Source organism: Antechinus flavipes, chromosome 3 (assembly GCF_016432865.1).
Source record: "Antechinus flavipes isolate AdamAnt ecotype Samford, QLD, Australia chromosome 3, AdamAnt_v2, whole genome shotgun sequence".
Taxonomy (NCBI): domain Eukaryota; kingdom Metazoa; phylum Chordata; class Mammalia; order Dasyuromorphia; family Dasyuridae; genus Antechinus; species Antechinus flavipes.
The window spans coordinates 629,340,129-629,358,866 of record NC_067400.1 but is presented as its reverse complement, the minus strand read 5'-3'; the positions used below and the strand labels follow the sequence as shown (position 1 = coordinate 629,358,866).

The window sequence follows — 18,738 nt, the reverse complement described above, 5'->3', positions numbered from 1 at the left end:
AGGCTCCGCCCCTAGCGACAAAGTCCCGCCCATTAAAGACCAGAGCCGCCCGGGGGGGGGGGGGGAAGAGCCCCGGCCCTTCGCTTAGTGAGAGACCCCGCCTCCTAGCGTTAGGCCTCTCCCCCTCAGAGACAGGGTCTGCCCCAAGGCTGAAGCCATCTTCTTAAAGCTCGAGCCCTTCGCTTAGGGAGAGGCCCGCCCCTGAGGGGGTGAATCGGGTCTCGGATCGCGAAACCCAACACCCCCCCTCACCCCTCCACCCCCGACTTAGCCACAGACTCCGCCCCCGAGCTCTGCGCGCAGGCGCTCCCGAGTCCCTCTCCGGGGTGTGGCCCGGGCGGGCGCGGGCCTGGAGCCCCCCTTCCTCCCTCCTCCACCCCCCACTTCTGCGCGCCGGGGGCGGGGCCGCGCTTGCATCCGGGGAGCCGGAAGAGAGCGGTGCCCCTCCCCCGCCCGCCCGGCGCGGCCCTCCCCCGCCCCACCCTCCCCCGTGTCCGCGTCCGTCAGTCCGTCCGTCCGTCCGTCAGTCCGCGCGTGAGGGAGGAGGCCCCGAGGCCGGAGGGAGCGAGGAGGAGGTGAGACAGCGCGGGGGGAGGGGAGGGGGCCGAGCGCGCCCCCGCGGCGCTCACCCCTTCCCCCGCGCGCGTGCCCCGAGAGCCGCCCGCCCAGTGGGGGGTCGGTGCCCGTCCCCGGTCATCGTCCCTGCGATCTCTGTGTGCATCCCCCGCACCTGTGGTTCCCCACCCCCGACTCCCCATCTCCCCTCTCTCCCCCGCCTCCTCCTCTCTCCACCCCTTCTGTGTCCCCATCTCTCCCTCCTTTCCCCCCTGCCCCTCTGTCTCCCCCTTCTCTGCCCCCCCCCCAGATCTGCCTTCCCCGCCCCATAGCCAGGTCACCGCCTCGCTCCCCCTGCGCTCTGCCCCCCATCCCTGGGCGGGGGTCCCCCTCTGAGTCTAGCTTCAGACATTTATTATCTGGGTGACTCCGGGCAAGTCCCTTCACCTTTGGGTAATAAGGGCAGCTGCGAGGCTGTGGCACCCAGTAGGCGCCAAGTGAATGCTGATTCCTTTCCTTCCCCCTCTTCACCCCCTTCCTTCTCTCTCCTCCTTTCCCGTTTTCTGTTTCTCTCCCCTCCTCCTCCTCCATCTCTGTCCTTTTCTCTCCCTCTATCTCTCTCTTCCATCTTTCTCTCACCCTCCCCCATCTCTCTCCCTCCTCCCCCATCTCTTCCCCTCCATCTGTCTCTCTCCTCCCTCCATCTCTCTCTCCCTCCATCTCTTTCTCTTTTTCTCTCTCTCCCCTCCATCTCTCTCTTTTTCTCTCTCTCCTCCTCCATCTCTTTCTCTCTGTCCTCCCTCCATCTCTCTCTCCTCCTCCATCTCTTTTCTTTTTCTCTCTCTCCCCCTCCATCTCTCTCTTTTTCTCTCTCTCCTCCCTCCATCTCTCCCTCCATCTCTCTCTCCCTCCATCTCTTTCTCTTTTTCTCTCTCTTCCCCTCCACCTCTCTCTTCCTCTCCTCCCTCCATCTCTCTCTCCTCTCCCCTCCATCTCTCCCTCCATCTCTCTCTCCTCCCTCCATCTCTCCCTCCATCTCTCTCTCCCTCCATCTCTTTCTCTTTTTCTCTCTCTCCCCCTCCATCTCTCTCTTTTTCTCTCTCTCCCTCCTCCCTCCATCTCTTTCTCTCTGTCCTCCCTCCATCTCTCCCTCCATCTCTCTCTCCCTCCATCTCTTTCTCTTTTTCTCTCTCTCCCCCTCCATCTCTCTCTTTTTCTCTCTCTCCTCCCTCCATCTCTCCCTCCATCTCTCTCTCCCTCCATCTCTTTCTCTTTTTTCTCTCTCTCCCCCTCCACCTCTCTCTTCCTCTCCTCCCTCCATCTCTCTCTCCCTCCATCTCTCCTCCATCTCTCTCTCCCCCTCCATCTCTCTCTTCCTCTCCTCCCTCCATCTCTCTCCCCCTCCATCTCTTTCTCTCTCCTCCTTCCATCTCTCTCTCCCCCTCCATCTCTCTCTCCCCCTCCATCTCTCTCTCCTCTCTCTCTCTTCCTCTCCTCCCTCCATCTCTTTCTCTCTCTCCTCCCTCCATCTCTCTCCTCCCTCCATCTCTCTCTCCCCTCCATCTCTTTCTCTTTTTCTCTCTCTCCCCCTCCATCTCTCTCTTTTTCTCTCTCTCCTCCCTCCATCTCTTTCTCTCTGTCCTCCCTCCATCTCTCTCTCCTCCCTCCATCTCTCTCTCCCCTCCATCTCTCTCCCCCTCCATCTCTTTCTCTTTTTCTCTCTCTCCCCCTCCATCTTTCCCTCCATCTCTCTCTTCCTCTCCTCCCTCCATCTCTCTCTCCCTCCATCTCTCCCTCCATCTCTCTCTCCTCCCTCCGTCTCTCTCCTCCCTCCATCTCTCTCTCCCTCCATCTCTTTCTCTTTTTCTCTCTCTCCCCCTCCATCTCTCTCTTTTTCTCTCTCTCCCCCTCCATCTCTCTCTTCCTCTCCTCCCTCCATCTCTCTCTCTCCCCCTCCATCTCTTTCTCTTTTTTCTCTCTTTCTCCCTCCCCCCGGCTCCCCCCTCCCCCGTCTCCTTTCCTGGGGCCCTGTCTGGGTCACCCCGGGCCCCGCCTCTCAGCCGCCCCTTGTACATCACGCCTCTTTCTCCTTTCCCCGCAGGTATGGACCCCCAGCCCCCTCCGCCAGCCCCAGGCGCCTCTCCTCGGGGTCGGGGCCGGGGCCGGGGCCGGGGCAGGGGCCGGGGCCGGGGCCGAGGCGGCGGAGCCGCTCCCAGGGCCCCCCTGCCCTGCCCCACCTGCGGCCGCCTCTTCCGCTTCCCCTACTACCTGTCCCGCCACCGGCTCAGCCACTCGGGCCTGCGCCCGCACGCCTGCCCGCTGTGCCCCAAGGCCTTCCGCCGGCCGGCCCACCTGGCCCGGCACCTGCGGGGCCACGGCCCTCAGCCGCCTCTGCGCTGCGCGGCCTGCCCCCGCACCTTCCCGGAGCCGGCCCAGCTGCAGCTGCACCTGGCCCAGGAGCACGGCGGCGGGGGGGAGCCGGCGGGGGCCGAGGCGCCGGGGAGCCAGGAGCCCGCGGCGGAGCCGGCGCCCGCCGCGGGCCCCGCCGAGGACGCCCAGGAGGAGGCGGCCGAGCTGGCCCGGGCGGCGGCCGGCCGCGGGGAGGAGAAGGAGGTCCTGCTGCAGGCCGACTGGACCCTGCTGTGCCTGCGCTGCAGAGAGGCCTTCCCCACCAAGGGGGAGCTGAAGGCCCACCCGTGCCTGCGGAGCTCGGGGGGCCGCGCGGGCCCCGACGGGGAGCCCGGGCCCCCCCCGCGGCCCAAGCGCCACCAGTGCCCCGTCTGCCTCAAGGCCTTCGCCAGGCCCTGGTCGCTGTCCCGCCACCGGCTGGTTCACTCCCCGGACCGGCCCTTCGCCTGCCCGGACTGCGGCCTGGCCTTCCGCCTGGCCTCCTACCTCCGGCAGCACCGGCGGGTGCACGGCGCCCTGAGCCTGCTGGCGCCCGCGCCTCGCGCCGACAAGGAGGAGAGGGGCGTGGCCGGCGCTTCCAAGGGATGGAACTTTGCCAAAGGGGCAGAATCCCAGGGGCAGAACGGAGAAGAGGGCGGGGGGCTCCAGGGAGAAGCGGGGCCCGGGGAGGACCCCCCCCCGCCCCCTCCGCCGCCCGTGGAGCCCCGTTTCCGGTGCCCGGAGTGCGGCAAGGGCTTCCGCCGGCGGGCCCACCTCCGCCAGCACGGCGTCACCCACTCGGGAGCCAGGCCCTTCCAGTGCGTCCGCTGCCAGCGGGAGTTCAAGCGGCTGGCGGACCTGGCCCGGCACGCCCAGGTGCACGCGGGGGGCCCCGCCCCGCACCCCTGCCCCCGCTGCCCCCGCCGCTTCTCCAGGGCCTACAGCCTGCTGCGGCACCAGCGGTGTCACCGGGCCGAGGTGGAGGGGGCCCTGAGCAGGGCCGCGGCCCCCGCCGAGGAGGCGGCCCCGGCCCCGGCGGAGACAGTGGACGACCCCCCCTCGCCCCCCTCTCCCTCTCGGAGCCCCCCGCCCGCCCCGGCATACCTCAGCGCCTCCTGTTTCGACAGTCAGGACCACTCAGCCTTCGAGCTGGAGGAGGAGGAAGAGGGGGGCCTGGGGGGGACAGAAAGGGTGCCCTCCTGACAGCAGAATCCCCCGCCCCGTGTTTTATGGCCGCCCCGTCCCCTCTGCCCCCTCTCTGGAAGAAAGAGCAAGATTGAGGTGAGGGGCGTCTCCCCGGGGAGACGGCCAAGAGTCCGGGACCCTAACTCCCCCCCGCTCTGCAGGATAGACCCCCCCCCAACACCGACCCGGAGCCCCGCCCTCTCGCCACCGCAGGCGACCGAGGGTCCCCGTTCCGGCCGAGGGGAGTCGAGGGGCGGCGTGGCTCCTCTGGTTCCCAGGGGCCTCCGCCCCCACCCCGTCTCCCTGCCCCTCTGCCCACGCCCAGTCCTTCCGGGCTCTGTCTGCAGCAGCAGCGGCGCCGGGGAGGGCAGCGGTCCCAGAGTGCGGGCTGGGGGTGGTCGGGTCTGTTCCCTGTTCCCCGTCTGTCTATGAATAAACTCGACTGGAGCCCAGCGGAGCCAGGCCAGGGCCGTCTGTGCGCGGGGGTGGGGTGGGGGCCGCCGGTGGGGGGGGGGGGCTCCCTCCCAAGGGGCGGCCGCCGATTTCCCGGGACCCTGCATTTGTCAAACACCGCCCTCGGGCCCGGGGAGAAGAAGGCAGAAGTGGACGATTCCTGCCCCCGGGCCTGAGCCCCAGCCTCCCTGCCCACCCCGTTTCCCACGATGGGGTTCAGAGCTTCCCTCGACATAGAATTAAATGGCCGAGGGGGGCTCTGAGCCGCAGCCCCCTGAACTCCCGGCCAGCTCTGAACAAGCCCTGTCAGGAGCAGCAACAGTAACTTCCAGTGACCCTTTTATGCAGGGCAGGGGTGAGGCGGACCCCCAGGGGCCTTGCTTTGCCCACGGGGGCCTTTCTTTGCCCACGGGAACCTTGCTTTGCCCATGGGGGCCTTGCTTTGCCCAGGGGGGCCTTGTTTTGCCCACGGGGGCCTTGCTTTGCCCATGGGAACCTTGCTTTGCCCAGGGGGGCCTTTCTTTGCCCATGGGAACCTTGCTTTGCCCAGGGGGGCCTTTCTTTGCCCACGGGGACCTTGCTTTGCCCAGGGGGGCCTTTCTTTGCCCATGGGAACCTTGCTTTGCCCAGGGGGGCCTTTCTTTGCCCATGGGAACCTTGTTTTGCCCACGGGGGCCTTGTTTTGCCCACGGGAACCTTGCTTTGCCCAGGGGGGCCTTTCTTTGCCCATGGGAACCTTGCTTTGCCCAGGGGGGCCTTGTTTTGCCCACGGGAACCTTGCTTTGCTCATGGGGGCCTTGCTTTGCCCACGGGAACCTTGCTTTGCCCAGGGGGGCCTTGCTTTGCCCACGGGAACCTTGCTTTGCCCACGGGAACCTTGCTTTGCCCAGGGGGGCCTTGTTTTGCCCACGGGAACCTTGCTTTGCTCATGGGGGCCTTGCTTTGCCCACGGGGACCTTGCTTTGCCCAGGGGGGCCTTGCTTTGCCCACGGGAACCTTGCTTTGCCCACGGGGACCTTGCTTTGCTCACGGGGGCCTTGTTTTGCCCACGGGAACCTTGATTTGCCCAGGGGGGCCTTGATTTGCCCAAGGTCAAACAGACTCTAGGGCTGGCTGCCACTAGGGGGAGGGGGTCTGGGGGGCTCCGGGGACAGCCTGCTCCTCGGCCTGGAAGGCTTGGTGTCTCGGGCTGGAGGTCAGAGCCCGAACGGGGTGACCCCAGGGAGCTTGTGTGGCTAAAAGAGGAGGTGAAAAGCCAGCTCTGGATCTCGGTGTCTTCCTGGCAGAGGGAGGGCAGGGGGCCAGGGCCTCCTGGGCCGAGCGGACACGCCTGGGACCCAGGTGTTCAGCACCCGTAGCCACGAGTCTGTCAACAGCTTCCCACAACTCAATCTGCCCGTCCCCGCCCTGGGGGCCTGGGGGCCTGTTCAGGACCAAGCTCTGCCGGCCGCTCAGAGTCCCTTCCTACAGGAAGCCTTCCTGGCTTGCCGCCCCTGGATTTCGGGGAGGGGGTCTGGCTCTCCGGGGAAGCCGCGGCTAGAGCCCACGTTGCGGGGTTCCCGAGCGGGGATATCCAGGCCTAAAGGGAGGCCCGGGCTTCCTCCCGTGCCCCGGCCCTCGGGGGGTCACAATACGTTTTGTCCCGTCTCGATCCTGTCCTGGGACGGGAGCCCGGGGCCCGAGCCAAGCTAAGTTTGGAAGGGGGAGGGGGGGCCGAGGGTCAGGGGGGGTAAGGAAGGGGGCGGGGGCCACACGTCTCTGTCACCAACTTGGCCCCATCCACACCCCCTGCACAGGCAGCGGGCGGCTAGACAAAGGAGGAGACCCAAAGCGCGCAGGGCCAGGGGGCCGGAGCAGCAGCGGGGCCGGAGCCGCGGGGAGGGGGGCAGAGCTGCAGGGAGGGGGGCAGAGCCAGACTGCTAGGAGGCCGGAGGGGGTCCCGCGGCCACACTGAGGCAGAGCGAGACCCGGAGGGACCCTCAGCAGAGAGCGCCAGGCGGGCCGAGACAGGGCCAGGTGGATGTGCAGCCTGAGCCCTGGGGCAGACCGGGCGCCCACTGGGAGAACAGCCACGAGAGCCAGGTTCTTCTCCTCGGTCTTTCTCCCCCACCCCCTTTCCCTTCATCCCCTGCTCTCTTCCCTCTCCCTTCTCCCTCTTCTCTGTTTCTTCTTCCTCATCCTCTTCCTTTTGTCTCCTCTCTCTTCCCTCTGCCTTCTCTCTCTCTCTCTCCCCCCTCTCTCCCTTCCTCTGTCTCTATCTCTCCTCTCCCTTCTCTGTGTCTCTTCTCTTTCTTACTCTTCCCTCTCCCTTCTCTCTCTGTCTCTTCCCTCTCCCTTCTCTCTCTCTCTCCCCCCTCTCTCCCTTCCTCTGTCTCTATCTCTCCTCTCCCTTCTCTCTCTCTCTCCCCCCTCTCTCCCTTCTCTCTCTCTCTCTCCCCTCTCCCTTCTCTCTCTCTCTCTCTCTCTCCCCCCTCTCTCCCTTCTCTCTCTCTCTCTCTCTCCCCCTCTCTCCCTTCCTCTGTCTCTGTCTCCCCGCTCCCTTCTTCCTCTGTCTCTTCACTCTCCCGTTTCTCTTCCTGTCCCCTTCTCGCTTCTCTCTCTCATTCCTTCCTCCCTCTTTCCTCTCTTTTTCATCGGTCTCTTCCCTCTCTCCTCCCTCTGCTTCCTCTCTCTTTCCTCTCCCTTCTTCCTCTTCTCTCTGGCTCTGTTCTGTCTCTCTCCCCTTTCCCGTCTCCCTCCTTCCTTTCTCCCTCTTTTCTGTCACTGTCTGTCTCTCACACGTGAGAACTGACTGATAAAGAGCAAGGACAGAAACTCACAAGGGGGGCCAGAGACAGAGAAAAGGAGAGAGAGAAACAGAAAAGAATCCGAGAGACGCGCACAGAGACCGGGAAGGTTAAAAGGAGCTGGAGAGAAGGGAGCTCCAGGAGGACGGAGGCGGAGGCAGGGCCCGTAAAAGCTAGAGCGCTCGGAGGGGTGTCCGCGGGGGGCGAGGCCACCCCGACATGGAGAACGGGGACCACGGGACCCTGGAGGACGGGGACTTGGAGGTGAGCGGTGTGTGGGTGTAAAGGGAGGCAGAGACCGTAAACCAAAGAAATGAAGAAGAGGAGGATCCGCCGGGAGGAAACGAGGAAAAGACGGAGGCGCCTGGGGCTGGAACAAGGACGGGAAACAGACTGGGAGTCCCTGAGACGGAGGGGCCGGAGACGGAGAAGGCGGCGGGGAAGCCGGGGAGAGAAGCTGGCAGTGGGGGGTGGCCAGGCTGTTCCTGGCGGGGACCCCGGGGAGGGACCAGGGCTCGGGAACAGGTGGGCCAGTCCCTCAGGGTGACTCACCGTGAGTCACCGACCCCACCCCGGGACGCTGACTCAGTTGTTGACCCTCGGTCTCCCCTATAGGATCCTTAGAGCCCCTCCCCCCTCCCCAGGGCGCTTTAACTTGATAGAAGGCATTTCAGAGGCCACCTGAGAGGTAGTGAGCCTCCCCTGACTGGAAGTATTCAAATAGAGGCTGTTGTGGAATGGGGGACTCTTTTAGAGGGACAGAATGGAGCTTGAGAGCCTCCCTCTGAAATCTGAAATTCTGTGACCTCCCTCGCCTCCCCTCCATGTTCCATCCTCTGGCTTGAAATCTCCCAGGACCCAGAACTGTCAAGTCTTTTATCTAAAGAGCACTTAGAGATTGGCTGATCTTTCCTTAACTTTACAGACTTAGAAACTGAGGCCCAGAGTGGCCACTCTCTTGCTCACTCTCCTTTCTGTCTTCTCTCTCTCTCTCTCCCCCCCCCCCTTTCTCTGTCTCTGTCTGTCTGTCTCCCTCCCTTCTCTCTTTCTTTTCTCTCTCTGTCTCTCTCTCTTTCATTTCTCTGTCTTTCTCTTCTCTCTGTCTTTCTCGCTTTCTTTTCTCTGTCTTTCTCTGTGTCTCTGTGTCTCTCTCTGTCTCTCTTGTTTTCTCTCTCCCCCTTTCTCTCTCTGTCTTTCTCTCTCTCTTTCTTTTCTCTCTCTGTCTCTGTCTCTCCTCTCTGTCTCTCTCTTTCTCTCTGTGTCTCTGTCTCTTCTCTCTGTGTCTCTCTGTCTCTCTCTTTCTCTCTGTGTCTCTCTGTCTCTGTCTTTCTCTCTCTCTTTCTTTTCTCTCTCTGTCTCTGTCTCTCCTCTCTGTCTCTTCTCTCTGTGTCTCTCTGTGTCTCTCTCTGTCTCTGTCTCTTCTCTCTGTGTCTCTCTCTGTCTCTCTCTCTCTGTCTCTCTCTGTCTCTTCTCTCTCTCTCCTCTCTGTCTCTCTCTTTCTCTCTGTCTCTCTCTCTCTCTCTTTCTCTCTGTGTCTCTCTGTCTCTCTCTCTCTCTCTGTCTCTCTCTTTCTCTCTGTGTCTCTCTGTCTCTGTCTCTCTGTCTCTGTCTCTGTCTCTCTCTAGGAGGACACCGCATTGGCCCTTCAGCGTCTGGTTGACCTCACAGCCAGAAGGGTGACTCCTGTTCGGAGCCTGAGGTCCTGCTACCGACTGGTCCGGGAGTTGGGCGCCGGCACCTACGGCCGTGTCCTCCTGGCCCGGCCCCGTCGAGGGGGTGAGCGGGGGTCCGCGGTGCAGGGGAAACGTCTCAGTTCCCGGGAGCCCACGTTGCTCCCCATGGGGATGGGAACGCAGGATCCAGGATGTCCGGCGTGGGGCCCGAGGTTCCGGCCTCCTCCCGGTGGCCCCGGGGGGCCGGAGACCCTCGCTGCCCAGAGGGGGAAGTCAGGATCCAGAGCAAAGGCGGGTCGGGAGACAATGGCCTCGGCCCCTCCGTCCCAGCCGTCCCGGCGTCCTCCTTTCCCAAGGTCCCCCCGTCGCCCTGAAGCTGCTCCCACGGGCCTCCGCGTCCCGGGCCACGTTCCTCCGGGAGTTCTGCGTGGGCCGCTGCGTCTCCTCGCACCCGGGGCTGCTCGGCACCCTGGCCCCCCCGCTGCAGAGCCCCCGCCACTACGCCTTTGCCCAGGAGCTGGCGCCGTGCGGCGATCTCAGCGCAATGTTGGAGGAGAGGGTGAGGTCTCGGTGGCCCCGGAGCGGGGGGACGGCTCAGGGGCCGGGGCTGAGCTCGGGCCTGCACCCGGGTGCGGGGCCGGGGGAGAGCACGGGCCGAGAAGAGGCTCAGACCGAGCTCGATCTCACTGAGACGGGATCGAGGCTCGGGGCTCCATGCGGAGCAGGCCTGGGGCTGGCCAAGAAGGGGCGCGGGCCTGGAGGCTGGAAGGGAGCGGGGCCGGTGAGGGGGCCGCGGCCGCTTAGACTCGGGGGCTCGGCAGAGGCTCGGAGGGCGGGCACGGGGGGGCATTTGTGGAAGCTTTGGGCAGCGTTTGCTGGGAGCTCGCGCGGCCCCTCAGGCCCCCGGGCGGGAGCTGCCAGAAGGGAAGTGCTTCCTGGGGTCCCAAGCCAGACCCCCGCTCCAGCCTCCCTGACCTCATGCCCACACTTCATCCCCTGTGCATCAGGGCTGCCCTCGGACTGCCCCGACTCCGGCTGCTCCGGGGGACCCGGGCTATCTGGGGCTCAGCCCGCTCAGGGGGACTGGGCTGTCCCAGGCTCGGGCTGTTCCGGGGAACCCGGGATGTCCGGAGCTCAGGCTGCTCTGGGGGACCCGGGCCGTCCGGGGCTCAGCCTGCTCAGGGGGACTGGGCTGTCCCGGGCTCGGGCTGTTCCGGGGAACCCGGGCTGTCCCGGGCTCGGGCTGCTCCGGAGGACCGGGCCGTCCTGCTCTGGGGGACTGGGCCGTCCGGGGCTCAGGCTGCAGAGCCCCACCATTTCCCAGTTCTGCCTCAGCCCTTCCTGGCCTTGTTTGGCAGCTGAGCCTGTGAGGGGCAAAGGCCGGGAAGGGAGGGGATCCACACAGGGTCAGGGGGAGCAGAAGGCTCAGGGATTAGCCTCGGGTCCCCATTCAGGGCTGAAAGAAGCTGGGAGAAGGCCAGGGGGCATCCTTGGCAGCTGGGGGGCCCTTACCCCGGTTGTAAGAGTCAGCCCGAGGCACCTGCACATTCCCAGTAAACAAAGGGAAAGGCAGGGAGGAGGCCAGTCCGGGGTCTGGGGTCTGGGTTTAGGAGGAGGCCAGTCCAGGGTTTGGGTTTGGGAGGAGGCCGGTCCGGGGTCCGGGGTCCGGGTTTGGGAGGAGGCCGGTCCGGGGTCCGGGGTCCGGGTTCGGGAGGAGGCCGGTCCGGGGTCTGGGGTTTGGGTTTGGGAGGAGGCCGGTCCGGGGTCCGGGGTCCGGGTTTGGGAGGAGGCCGGTCCCAGTTCGGGAAGAGCCGGGCTGGGAGTTCCCGCCCCTGGGGCCCGGAGCCAGGCCCTGAGCCCGCCCTCTCCCCCGGCAGGGCCTCCCCGAGCTGCAGCTGAAGCGGGTGGGGGTCCAGCTGGCCGGAGCCCTGGACTTCCTGCACTCCCGGGGCCTGGTCCACGCCGACGTCAAGCCCGACAACGTCCTGGTCTTCGACAGAGCCTGCCGCCGGGTGGCCCTGGGGGACTTCGGGCTGACCCGGCCGGAGGGCTGCCCCGCGCCCGCGCCGCCCGGGCCCCTGCCCTCGGCGCCCCCCGAGCTCTGCCTCCTGCGGCCCCCGGCCGCCCTGGCCCTGCGGCCCGAGCTGGACTCCTGGGGGCTGGGGGTCCTCCTCTTCTGCGCCGCCACGGCCGCCTTCCCCTGGGCCGTGGCCCTGGCTCCCGACCCCGGGTTCGAGACCTTCGCGGCCTGGCAGACGGCCCGTCCCCAGCCGGCCCTGCCGCCCCAGCCCTGGGCCCGGTTCTCGGCCGCGGCTCAGACCCTCCTGCGGGGGCTGCTGGCCCTCGAGCCCGAGAAGAGGAGCCCGCCCACAGCTGTGCTGGACTGGGTTGGGGAGGCCTGGGTGGTGGGGGAAGGGGAGGGGGAGGGGGGCCGGGAAGAGGGGGAGAGGGATGGGGAGGAGGGGGAGGGGGGCGGGGAGGAGGAGGAAGGCGCAGGTGGAGAAGAGGAGACCAGCTTGGATGAGGAGGAAGAGGAAGAGGAGGAAGCTGGGCTGGGGACAGGCCCGTAGGTCCAGCTCCAGGGACTCCCTGGCCAGGTGGTGAGGCAGGTGGCCTGGGCCCCTGCCAGGTTCCCCCCTCAGGCCCCCCCACAGTCAGGAGCCACCTGGACTGAGGAGACAGCTGGTGTGAGGGGGAGGGGGGAGGCGGCCTTTCTCACCTCCTCCAGAGGGCCGGGTCCTTGTCCCTTTGGGGGGTGGCTCCCTTGGCCCTTTGGGGGGGCGGCTCCCTTGCCCCTTTGGGGGGAGGCTCCCTTGCCCCTGTCACTCTTGGGGAGCGGCTCCCTTGCCCCTTTGGGGGGGCGGCTCCCTTGCCCCTTTGGGGGACGACTCCCTTGCCCCTGTTACTCTTGGGGGGCGGCTCCCTTGCCCCTTTGGGGGACGACTCCCTTGCCCCTGTCACTCTTGGGGGGTGGCTCTCTTGCCCCTTTGGGGGGGCGGCTCCCTTGCCCTTTTGGGGGGTGGCTCCCTTGCCCCTGTCACTGTTGGGGGGCGGCTCCCTTGCCCCTTTGGGGGGGCGGCTCCCTTGGCCCTTTGGGGGGGCGGCTCCCTTGCCCCTGTCACTGTTGGGGGGCGGCTCCCTTGCCCCTTTGGGGGGAGGCTCCCTTGCCCCTTTTGGGGGGAGGCTCCCTTGCCCCTGTCACTCTTGGGGGGCGGCTCCCTTGCCCCTTTGGGGGGAGGCTCCCTTGCCCCTTTGGGGGGAGGCTCCCTTGCCCCTGTCACTCTTGGGGGGCGGCTCCCTTGCCCCTTTGGGGGGAGGCTCCCTTGCCCCTTTGGGGGGAGGCTCCCTTGCCCCTGTCACTCTTGGGGGGCGGCTCCCTTGCCCCTTTGGGGGGGCGGCTCCCTTGCCCCTTTGGGGGGAGGCTCCCTTGCCCCTGTCACTCTTGGGGGGTGGCTCCCTTGGCCCTTTGGGGGGGCGGCTCCCTTGGCCCTTTGGGGGGCGGCTCCCTTGCCCCTGTCACTCTTGGGGGGCGGCTCCCTTGCCCCTTTGGGGGGGCGGCTCCCTTGCCCCTTTGGGGGGCGGCTCCCTTGCCCCTTTGGGGGACGACTCCCTTGCCCCTGTCACTCTTGGGGGGTGGCTCCCTTGGCCCTTGGGGGGCGGCTCCCTTGGCCCTTTGGGGGGGCGGCTCCCTTGCCCCTGTCACTGTTGGGGGGCGGCTCCCTTGCCCCTTTGGGGGGAGGCTCCCTTGCCCCTTTGGGGGGAGGCTCCCTTGCCCCTGTCACTCTTGGGGGGCGGCTCCCTTGCCCCTTGGGGGGAGGCTCCCTTGCCCCTTTGGGGGGAGGCTCCCTTGCCCCTGTCACTCTTGGGGGGCGGCTCCCTTGCCCCTTTGGGGGGAGGCTCCCTTGCCCCTTTGGGGGGAGGCTCCCTTGCCCCTGTCACTCTTGGGGGGCGGCTCCCTTGCCCCTTTGGGGGGCGGCTCCCTTGCCCCTTTGGGGGGTGGCTCCCTTGCCCCTGTCACTCTTGGGGGGTGGCTCCCTTGGCCCTTTGGGGGGGCGGCTCCCTTGGCCCTTTGGGGGGGCGGCTCCCTTGCCCCTGTCACTCTTGGGGGGCGGCTCCCTTGCCCCTTTGGGGGGGCGGCTCCCTTGCCCCTTTGGGGGGGCGGCTCCCTTGCCCCTTTGGGGGACGACTCCCTTGCCCCTGTCACTCTTGGGGGGTGGCTCCCTTGGCCCTTTGGGGGGGCGGCTCCCTTGCCCCTGTCACTGTTGGGGGGCGGCTCCCTTGCCCCTTTGGGAGCCCCAGTGATTCACTGCAGGCGGGCAGATGCCCTGGCTGGCATCCCGGGAGGGGCAGCTGGGGTTGGAGCCGCCTCTGTGGGCCCCCTCCCCGAGCACAGCCTCCCTCAGCCACTGCCTCAGGGCCACACGGGGCCCAGGGGAAGGACGGAGGCTCTCAGGGCTCTTAACCACTTGGATAGGACGGCTTGGGGGCGGGACCGGGCAAGGAAAAGCCACGTTTATCAAATAAAGCTTCCCTGGCCACACGTGTCTCCTTTGTCCTGGAGAAATGGAGTCTGGGCTGGGAGGGCGCGGGCGCGTCAGGGGATCTGGGTGCAAATGCTGCCCCGTCCTCAGACCCCTCCCCGGGGGGAGGGGCGCCCCCGGCCGCACTCGGGCAGGGCGGGCGGGATTTGAAGCAGGGCAGCTGGGAGCCGATGAGGTCAGTTCGCAGATGTTGCTGGGAAGGCCCCGTGCCCGCTGAGCGCCCGCCGTCGGGGTCCCCCGTTAGGGAGCCAGACCCAGGGAGCGCCCCCGTGCGCCTCTGCCCGGCTCCTGCCCCTGCGGGGGGAGGGGGGCCCCTCGGGCCCGGCCCCTAAGAAAGCCCCAGAACGGGCGAGGAGGGCGCCCTGCCCCCGCCCCGCCCCCATGGTGCCCCTTTGATGGGCCAGAGCCAGTAGGAGGAGGGAGGGGCGGGGGCCTGCTGTGAGGGCTAAGTGAGGGGGGGCTCAGAATGAGGCAACTGGATTCCAAAGCGATGTGTGGGCCGTGAGCTCAGAGCATCCAGGGCCTGGGGGAGGGTCCGGCCGCGCCCGGGGGGCGCCGAGCTTGGGGCCCGGGAGCAGGCCGTCCGAGGGCCCCCCGACAGGGGCTCTCTCTGATGGGCGGGGGAGCCAGGCTCCCGGCGCCCACCCGTGGGCAGTAACTGGAGGGCCCGCACGGTGTCGCTCTGGCCCTGGGGGGAGGGGGGCGCGGGGGAGGGGCGTGGCCAAGGCCCCCCACGGGGCAGGGGGGCAGGGGGCGGGGTCTCTGGGCCCATGGCCTGGCTTGGCGTTGGCAGCCACCCCAATCTGCCAGGGCACTGACCAGAGGAGGTAGTGAGAGAGACCGCAGCCCTCGGGGGAGGTGAGGCTTCAGGGGGTTGGGGGCTGCGGGCGGCCCGAGGCCATCCCGGGTCTGAGCTGAGGGCTGCCGGCTCAGCCACCAGAACTCCCCGTGGGGGCCCCTGCAAGGGCTCTGCACCTTGGCGTTCTTCGGGGGCCCGAGGGCCGTGGCCTTGGAAACTGGAGACCAGGGCCCCGGGCGGGGGTCAGACAGGTGGGGGATGGGGTCCTGATGGAGCCGGGGCCGGGGGCTTCTGGGAACCCTCGAGCAGCACGGGCGGGAGCTCGGGCACCGGAGTCCCCGGGGAGCGAGCGGCTGGGCTCCTTCCCAGGCTCCCGGCCCGGAGAGGAGCTGGGGGCCCCAGAGCCGCTCTCCGACAGCCCCGGGGGAGTTTGGGGCTCAGCCACCTGGGTCCTGCCGGGGATTCCTAAAAGTAGTGAAGGTTCGGGCTGGGAACCCGGGCATCGGGAAGGGCCGGGGGGCTGGGGGGCTGGGCGCTGGGGCTCCTGGGAAATGAGAACCCAACTGCTGGGTCTCTGGAAGAGAAAAGACCGGGGCTTTGGGCCCGGAGCGTAAGACCCGGACCGAGGGCCCAGATCCCCCAGAACCGAGGCCGGGATGCCGAGCCCCTGACAGAACTGAGGGCCGCGGCCTCCCGGGGGTTTTCCGGCTGGGGTCCGGGCCCCGGGGTCCCCATGGCCGCCCGTGGCCCGGACTCCTGGGTTCCTGAGGCGCCTGGTGCCAAAATCCTGTCTCCATCTTGTCTGCCCCCACCCCCACCCTGCTTCAGCCTTCTTAACCCTGCCCCTGGGGGTGAGGAGCACCTGTCTTCTCGTGAAACGAGGGCTCTGATTCCCCCCCCCAAGTTTGTTTGCTTTGGAGACAGTGGGGGCTGGCTTCTCCTGCCTGGTTCATCTTTCCTCCACTGGAGGCCGGGTTGGGGGGAGGGGGAGGGATTCAAGAGGGCGGGGTCTAGAGAGGAGGGGGCCTCCTCTGACCTCCGACCCCCAGCCCCCAGCCCTGGGCCTCAGTGGTCAGCTTTCTTAAGTTTTCTGACTTTCTCTCAAAACCCACCCATCCGGAGCTGGCAGCGAGCTCCCCACCCAACGTGCTCTGGGGGCCCAGGGAGGGGGGCCCTGCGGGGCCCGGAGGTCTGGGCTCACTTGGGGCGGGGGGAGAGGCTGGGAGCCCTCCGCCCACTACGATGCGGGCCCCTCCTCTGGTCCCTGGTCCGGCGCGGCTTTTCCAGAGTCAGCCATGACGGGAGAAAAGGGAGAGGAGGATGAGGAGGACCTGAGCTGGGACCTGGAGGACCTCACCATGGAGGAGCTGAGGGAGGGGCAGGCGGCCGCCCGGGCCCTGGAGGACACGCTGGCTTTGAGCTCCCAGGCGCTGCTGCAGGCCGAGGTGGAGGACCTGTACCGGGAGGTCCGCCAGCTGGGCCAGGGCCGCTTCGGCCGGGTCCTGCTGGTCACCCACCGACAAAGAGGTAGCTGGCGGGGGCGGGGCTGCCGGGGTCCGGGGTCCCCGGGGAGAGCAGAGGCCGCACGGCGGCGAGTTACCCAAAGGAGGGGTAGCCCCGCCCCCGCCCCAGGAGGCCCCCGCTTCCCCAGAGCGAGCGGTCCGGGGGGCCCCGTCTCGCCCAGTCTGGCTCTGGGCTCCCGGGTTCTGTGCGGCCTCCGCCAACCCTTGCTCTCCCTCCCCTCCCACGGCCCTCAGGGACCGCCATGGCCCTCAAGCTTCTCTCCAAGGCCTCCACGACGCGCCAGGGCTTCCTGTACGAGTTCTGTGTGGGGCTGACCCTCGGCTCTCACCCCGGCATCGTGGCCACCTACGGGATTGGGCTGGAGACCCAGACCTGCTACGGCTTCCTCTCGGAGCCGGCCCTGCACGGGGACCTCATCGCCCTGATCCAGCCCAAGGTAGGTCAGCAGCCCGCGGGCGGCGGATCCCGCGGAGGGGGGGGGGGGGCGCCCGGAGCGGGAGGAGCCTCCGAATCTGGGGGCCTCCTGCCGAGCTCTGGGGTACCCGGAAAGCCTCCCCAAGAGGGGCCCCGGGGAGCCCCGGGGGGCTGGATGGTGACCCCTCAGAGAGGGTCATCAGGGGCCTCAGGAAGGGGAAGCTGAGGCTCACGGCTCTGCCGCAGGCGCTGGTCCTGAGGGAAGGGGAGGGGGCTCTGGTAAATCAGGGGGTCTCCTGGTCGGCCCAAGATCACAGAGCTCGGGGGGACAGTCGGGGTCGGGTCACCCATTCCGGTGAGTCCGTGTGGGTGGGTGGGAGATGGCGGCTGCGAAGGGCTGGGGACAAGCAGGGTCTGCTCGGAGGCCCCGGGCCGGCCGAGGGTGCCGAGCCTGGGGCCTGGGGCCTCGCTTGCTTCCCCACAGAGGGGCCTGCCCGAGGCGGCAGCTCAGCTCTGCGCGCAGCAGCTCTCCTCGGCCTTGGAGCACATCCATTCGCGGGGCCTCGTATACCGAGACCTGAAGCCCGAAAACGTGTTGGTCTTCGAGCCGGGCTGCCGGCGGGTGAAGCTGACCGACTTCGGGCACACGCGGCCCCGGGGGACCCTGCTGCGCCTGGCCGGGCCCCCCATCCCCTACACCGCGCCCGAGCTCTGCGACCCCGGCCGCCGGCCTCAGGGGCTGCCCATCCAGCCCTCGCTGGACGCCTGGGCCCTGGGGGTCCTTCTCTTCTGTCTCCTCACGGGCTACTTCCCCTGGGACCAGCCGCTAGCCGGGGAGGACCCCTTCTACCAGGACTTCCTGGACTGGAGAGCCTCTGGGAGGGCCTGCGACCGCCCCGCCCCTTGGGCCGCCCTGAGCCCCACGGCCGACCGGCTGCTGGGGCTGCTGCTTGACCCTCGGCCCCGGCTCAGGGGCCCCGTGGGCTCCGTGCGGGCCTTTCTGGGCCAGTGCTGGCAGGAGAGGGCCCGGAGCCCGCAGCTGGCCGGGAAGGGGGAAGGGAGGGAGGAGGAGGGGGAGCAAGAGGAGGGGGCCGAGTGAGGGGCCGGGCCCTCTGAGCGCTTCCTCAGTTTCCCCCTGCTGCTCGCTGCCCTGCCCGGCCTTCTCCTGTTCCCTTCTGTTCTCCGGCCGCCTTCCTTTCTCCTGGGTCCGGGTCCGGCTTCCTGTCGGCAATAAAGCCTCGGCATCCTTGTGGTCGCTGTCCTGTCTGAGCAGGTGGTCGTGGCGGAGGCGTCCTTGCACCTTGGGGGGGGGTTGTGGGACTGTGTGTGTGAGAGAGTTTGTGTGTATGTGAGTGATTGTGTGTGTGTGAACGTGGAAATAAGTGTATAGAGTGTGAGTGTAAATAAGTGTATATGTGTGAAAGTGAGTCTGATTATGAGTGTAAGTGTATGTGAGTGTGCATGTGTGTATGTGAATGTGTAAATACATGTATATGTGAGTGTAAATGTCTATGTGAGTGTGTGTGTGAATGTGTAAATAAGTGTGTGTGAGTGATTGTGTGATTGTGAGTGTAAATAAGTGTCTATGTGAGTGTGTGAATGTGTAAATAAGTGTATATAGTGTGAAAGTGAGTGTGATTATGAGTGTAAGTGTATATGTGAGTGTGAGTGTGTGTGTATGTTAATGTGTAAATGCATGTATATGTGAGTATAAATAAGTGTCTATGTGAGTGTGAGTGTGTGTGAACGTGTAAATAAGTGTCTATGTGAGTGTGAGTGTATGTGAATGTGTAAATAAGTGTATGTGTGTGAATGTGTAAATACATGTATATGTGAGTGTGATTGTGAGTGTAAAGTGTATATGTGAGTGTGAGTGAATGTGTAAATAAGTGTATATGTGTGTGCATGTGTAAATACATGTATATGTGAGTGTAAATAAGTGTATATATGTGAGTGTGCATGTGTGTGTATAAATAAGTGTATATGTGTGTGAATGTGTAATACATGTATATGTGAATATGATTGTGAGTGTAAATAAGTGTCTATGTGAGTGTGTGTGAACATGTAAGTGTATATGTGTGAGTGATTGTGTGATTGCAAGTGTAAATAAGTGTATATGTGAGTGTGTGGGATTATGAGTGTAAATAAGTGTATGTGTATGTGAATGTGTAAATACATGTATATGTGAGTGTGATTGTGAGTGATTATGTAAATAGGTGTATGTGTGTGTGATTATGAGTGTAAATAAGTCTATGTGAGTGTGTGTGTGAATGTGTAAACAAGTGTATATGTGTGAGTGATTGTGTGATTATGAGTGTAAATAAGTCTATGTGAGTGTGTGAATGTGTAAACAAGTGTATATGTGTGAGTGTGTGAGTGATTGTGTGATATGAGTGTAAATAAGTCTATGTGAATGTGTG

The 18,738-nt window shown here is 65.7% G+C and overlaps 4 protein-coding genes across 4 annotated transcripts; 3 read left to right on the top strand and 1 right to left on the bottom strand.

Annotated features, from left to right (window-relative positions):
- Positions 1–477: 477 nt before the first annotated feature.
- ZNF579 (zinc finger protein 579) lies at positions 478–4,230 on the top strand. Its single transcript, XM_051990110.1, has 2 exons — positions 478–575; positions 2,657–4,230. The coding sequence occupies exon 2, from the start codon at positions 2,659–2,661 to the stop codon at positions 4,144–4,146; it is 1,488 nt and encodes a 495-aa protein (XP_051846070.1). The 5' UTR covers positions 478–575; positions 2,657–2,658; the 3' UTR covers positions 4,147–4,230.
- A 2,857-nt stretch (positions 4,231–7,087) lies between these two features.
- Positions 7,088–13,581, top strand: SBK3 (SH3 domain binding kinase family member 3). Its single transcript, XM_051990969.1, has 8 exons — positions 7,088–7,631; positions 8,993–9,143; positions 9,397–9,599; positions 10,918–11,445; positions 11,611–11,917; positions 11,997–12,572; positions 12,937–13,036; positions 13,334–13,581. Exons 1-8 carry the CDS (start codon positions 7,587–7,589, stop codon positions 13,500–13,502), a joined length of 2,079 nt encoding a protein of 692 aa, XP_051846929.1. The 5' UTR covers positions 7,088–7,586; the 3' UTR covers positions 13,503–13,581.
- Positions 13,582–14,016: 435 nt separating this feature from the next.
- Positions 14,017–17,567, top strand: LOC127556725 (serine/threonine-protein kinase SBK2-like). Its single transcript, XM_051990102.1, has 4 exons — positions 14,017–14,439; positions 15,668–15,907; positions 16,138–16,340; positions 16,803–17,567. Exons 2-4 carry the CDS (start codon positions 15,676–15,678, stop codon positions 17,415–17,417), a joined length of 1,050 nt encoding a protein of 349 aa, XP_051846062.1. The 5' UTR covers positions 14,017–14,439; positions 15,668–15,675; the 3' UTR covers positions 17,418–17,567.
- LOC127557659 (basic proline-rich protein-like) lies at positions 14,027–15,115 on the bottom strand. Its single transcript, XM_051990968.1, has 4 exons — positions 15,053–15,115; positions 14,711–14,954; positions 14,401–14,597; positions 14,027–14,269 (listed from the first exon to the last, which is right to left on the bottom strand). The coding sequence occupies exons 1-4, from the start codon at positions 15,113–15,115 to the stop codon at positions 14,027–14,029; spliced, it is 747 nt and encodes a 248-aa protein (XP_051846928.1).
- Positions 17,568–18,738: the final 1,171 nt, after the last annotated feature.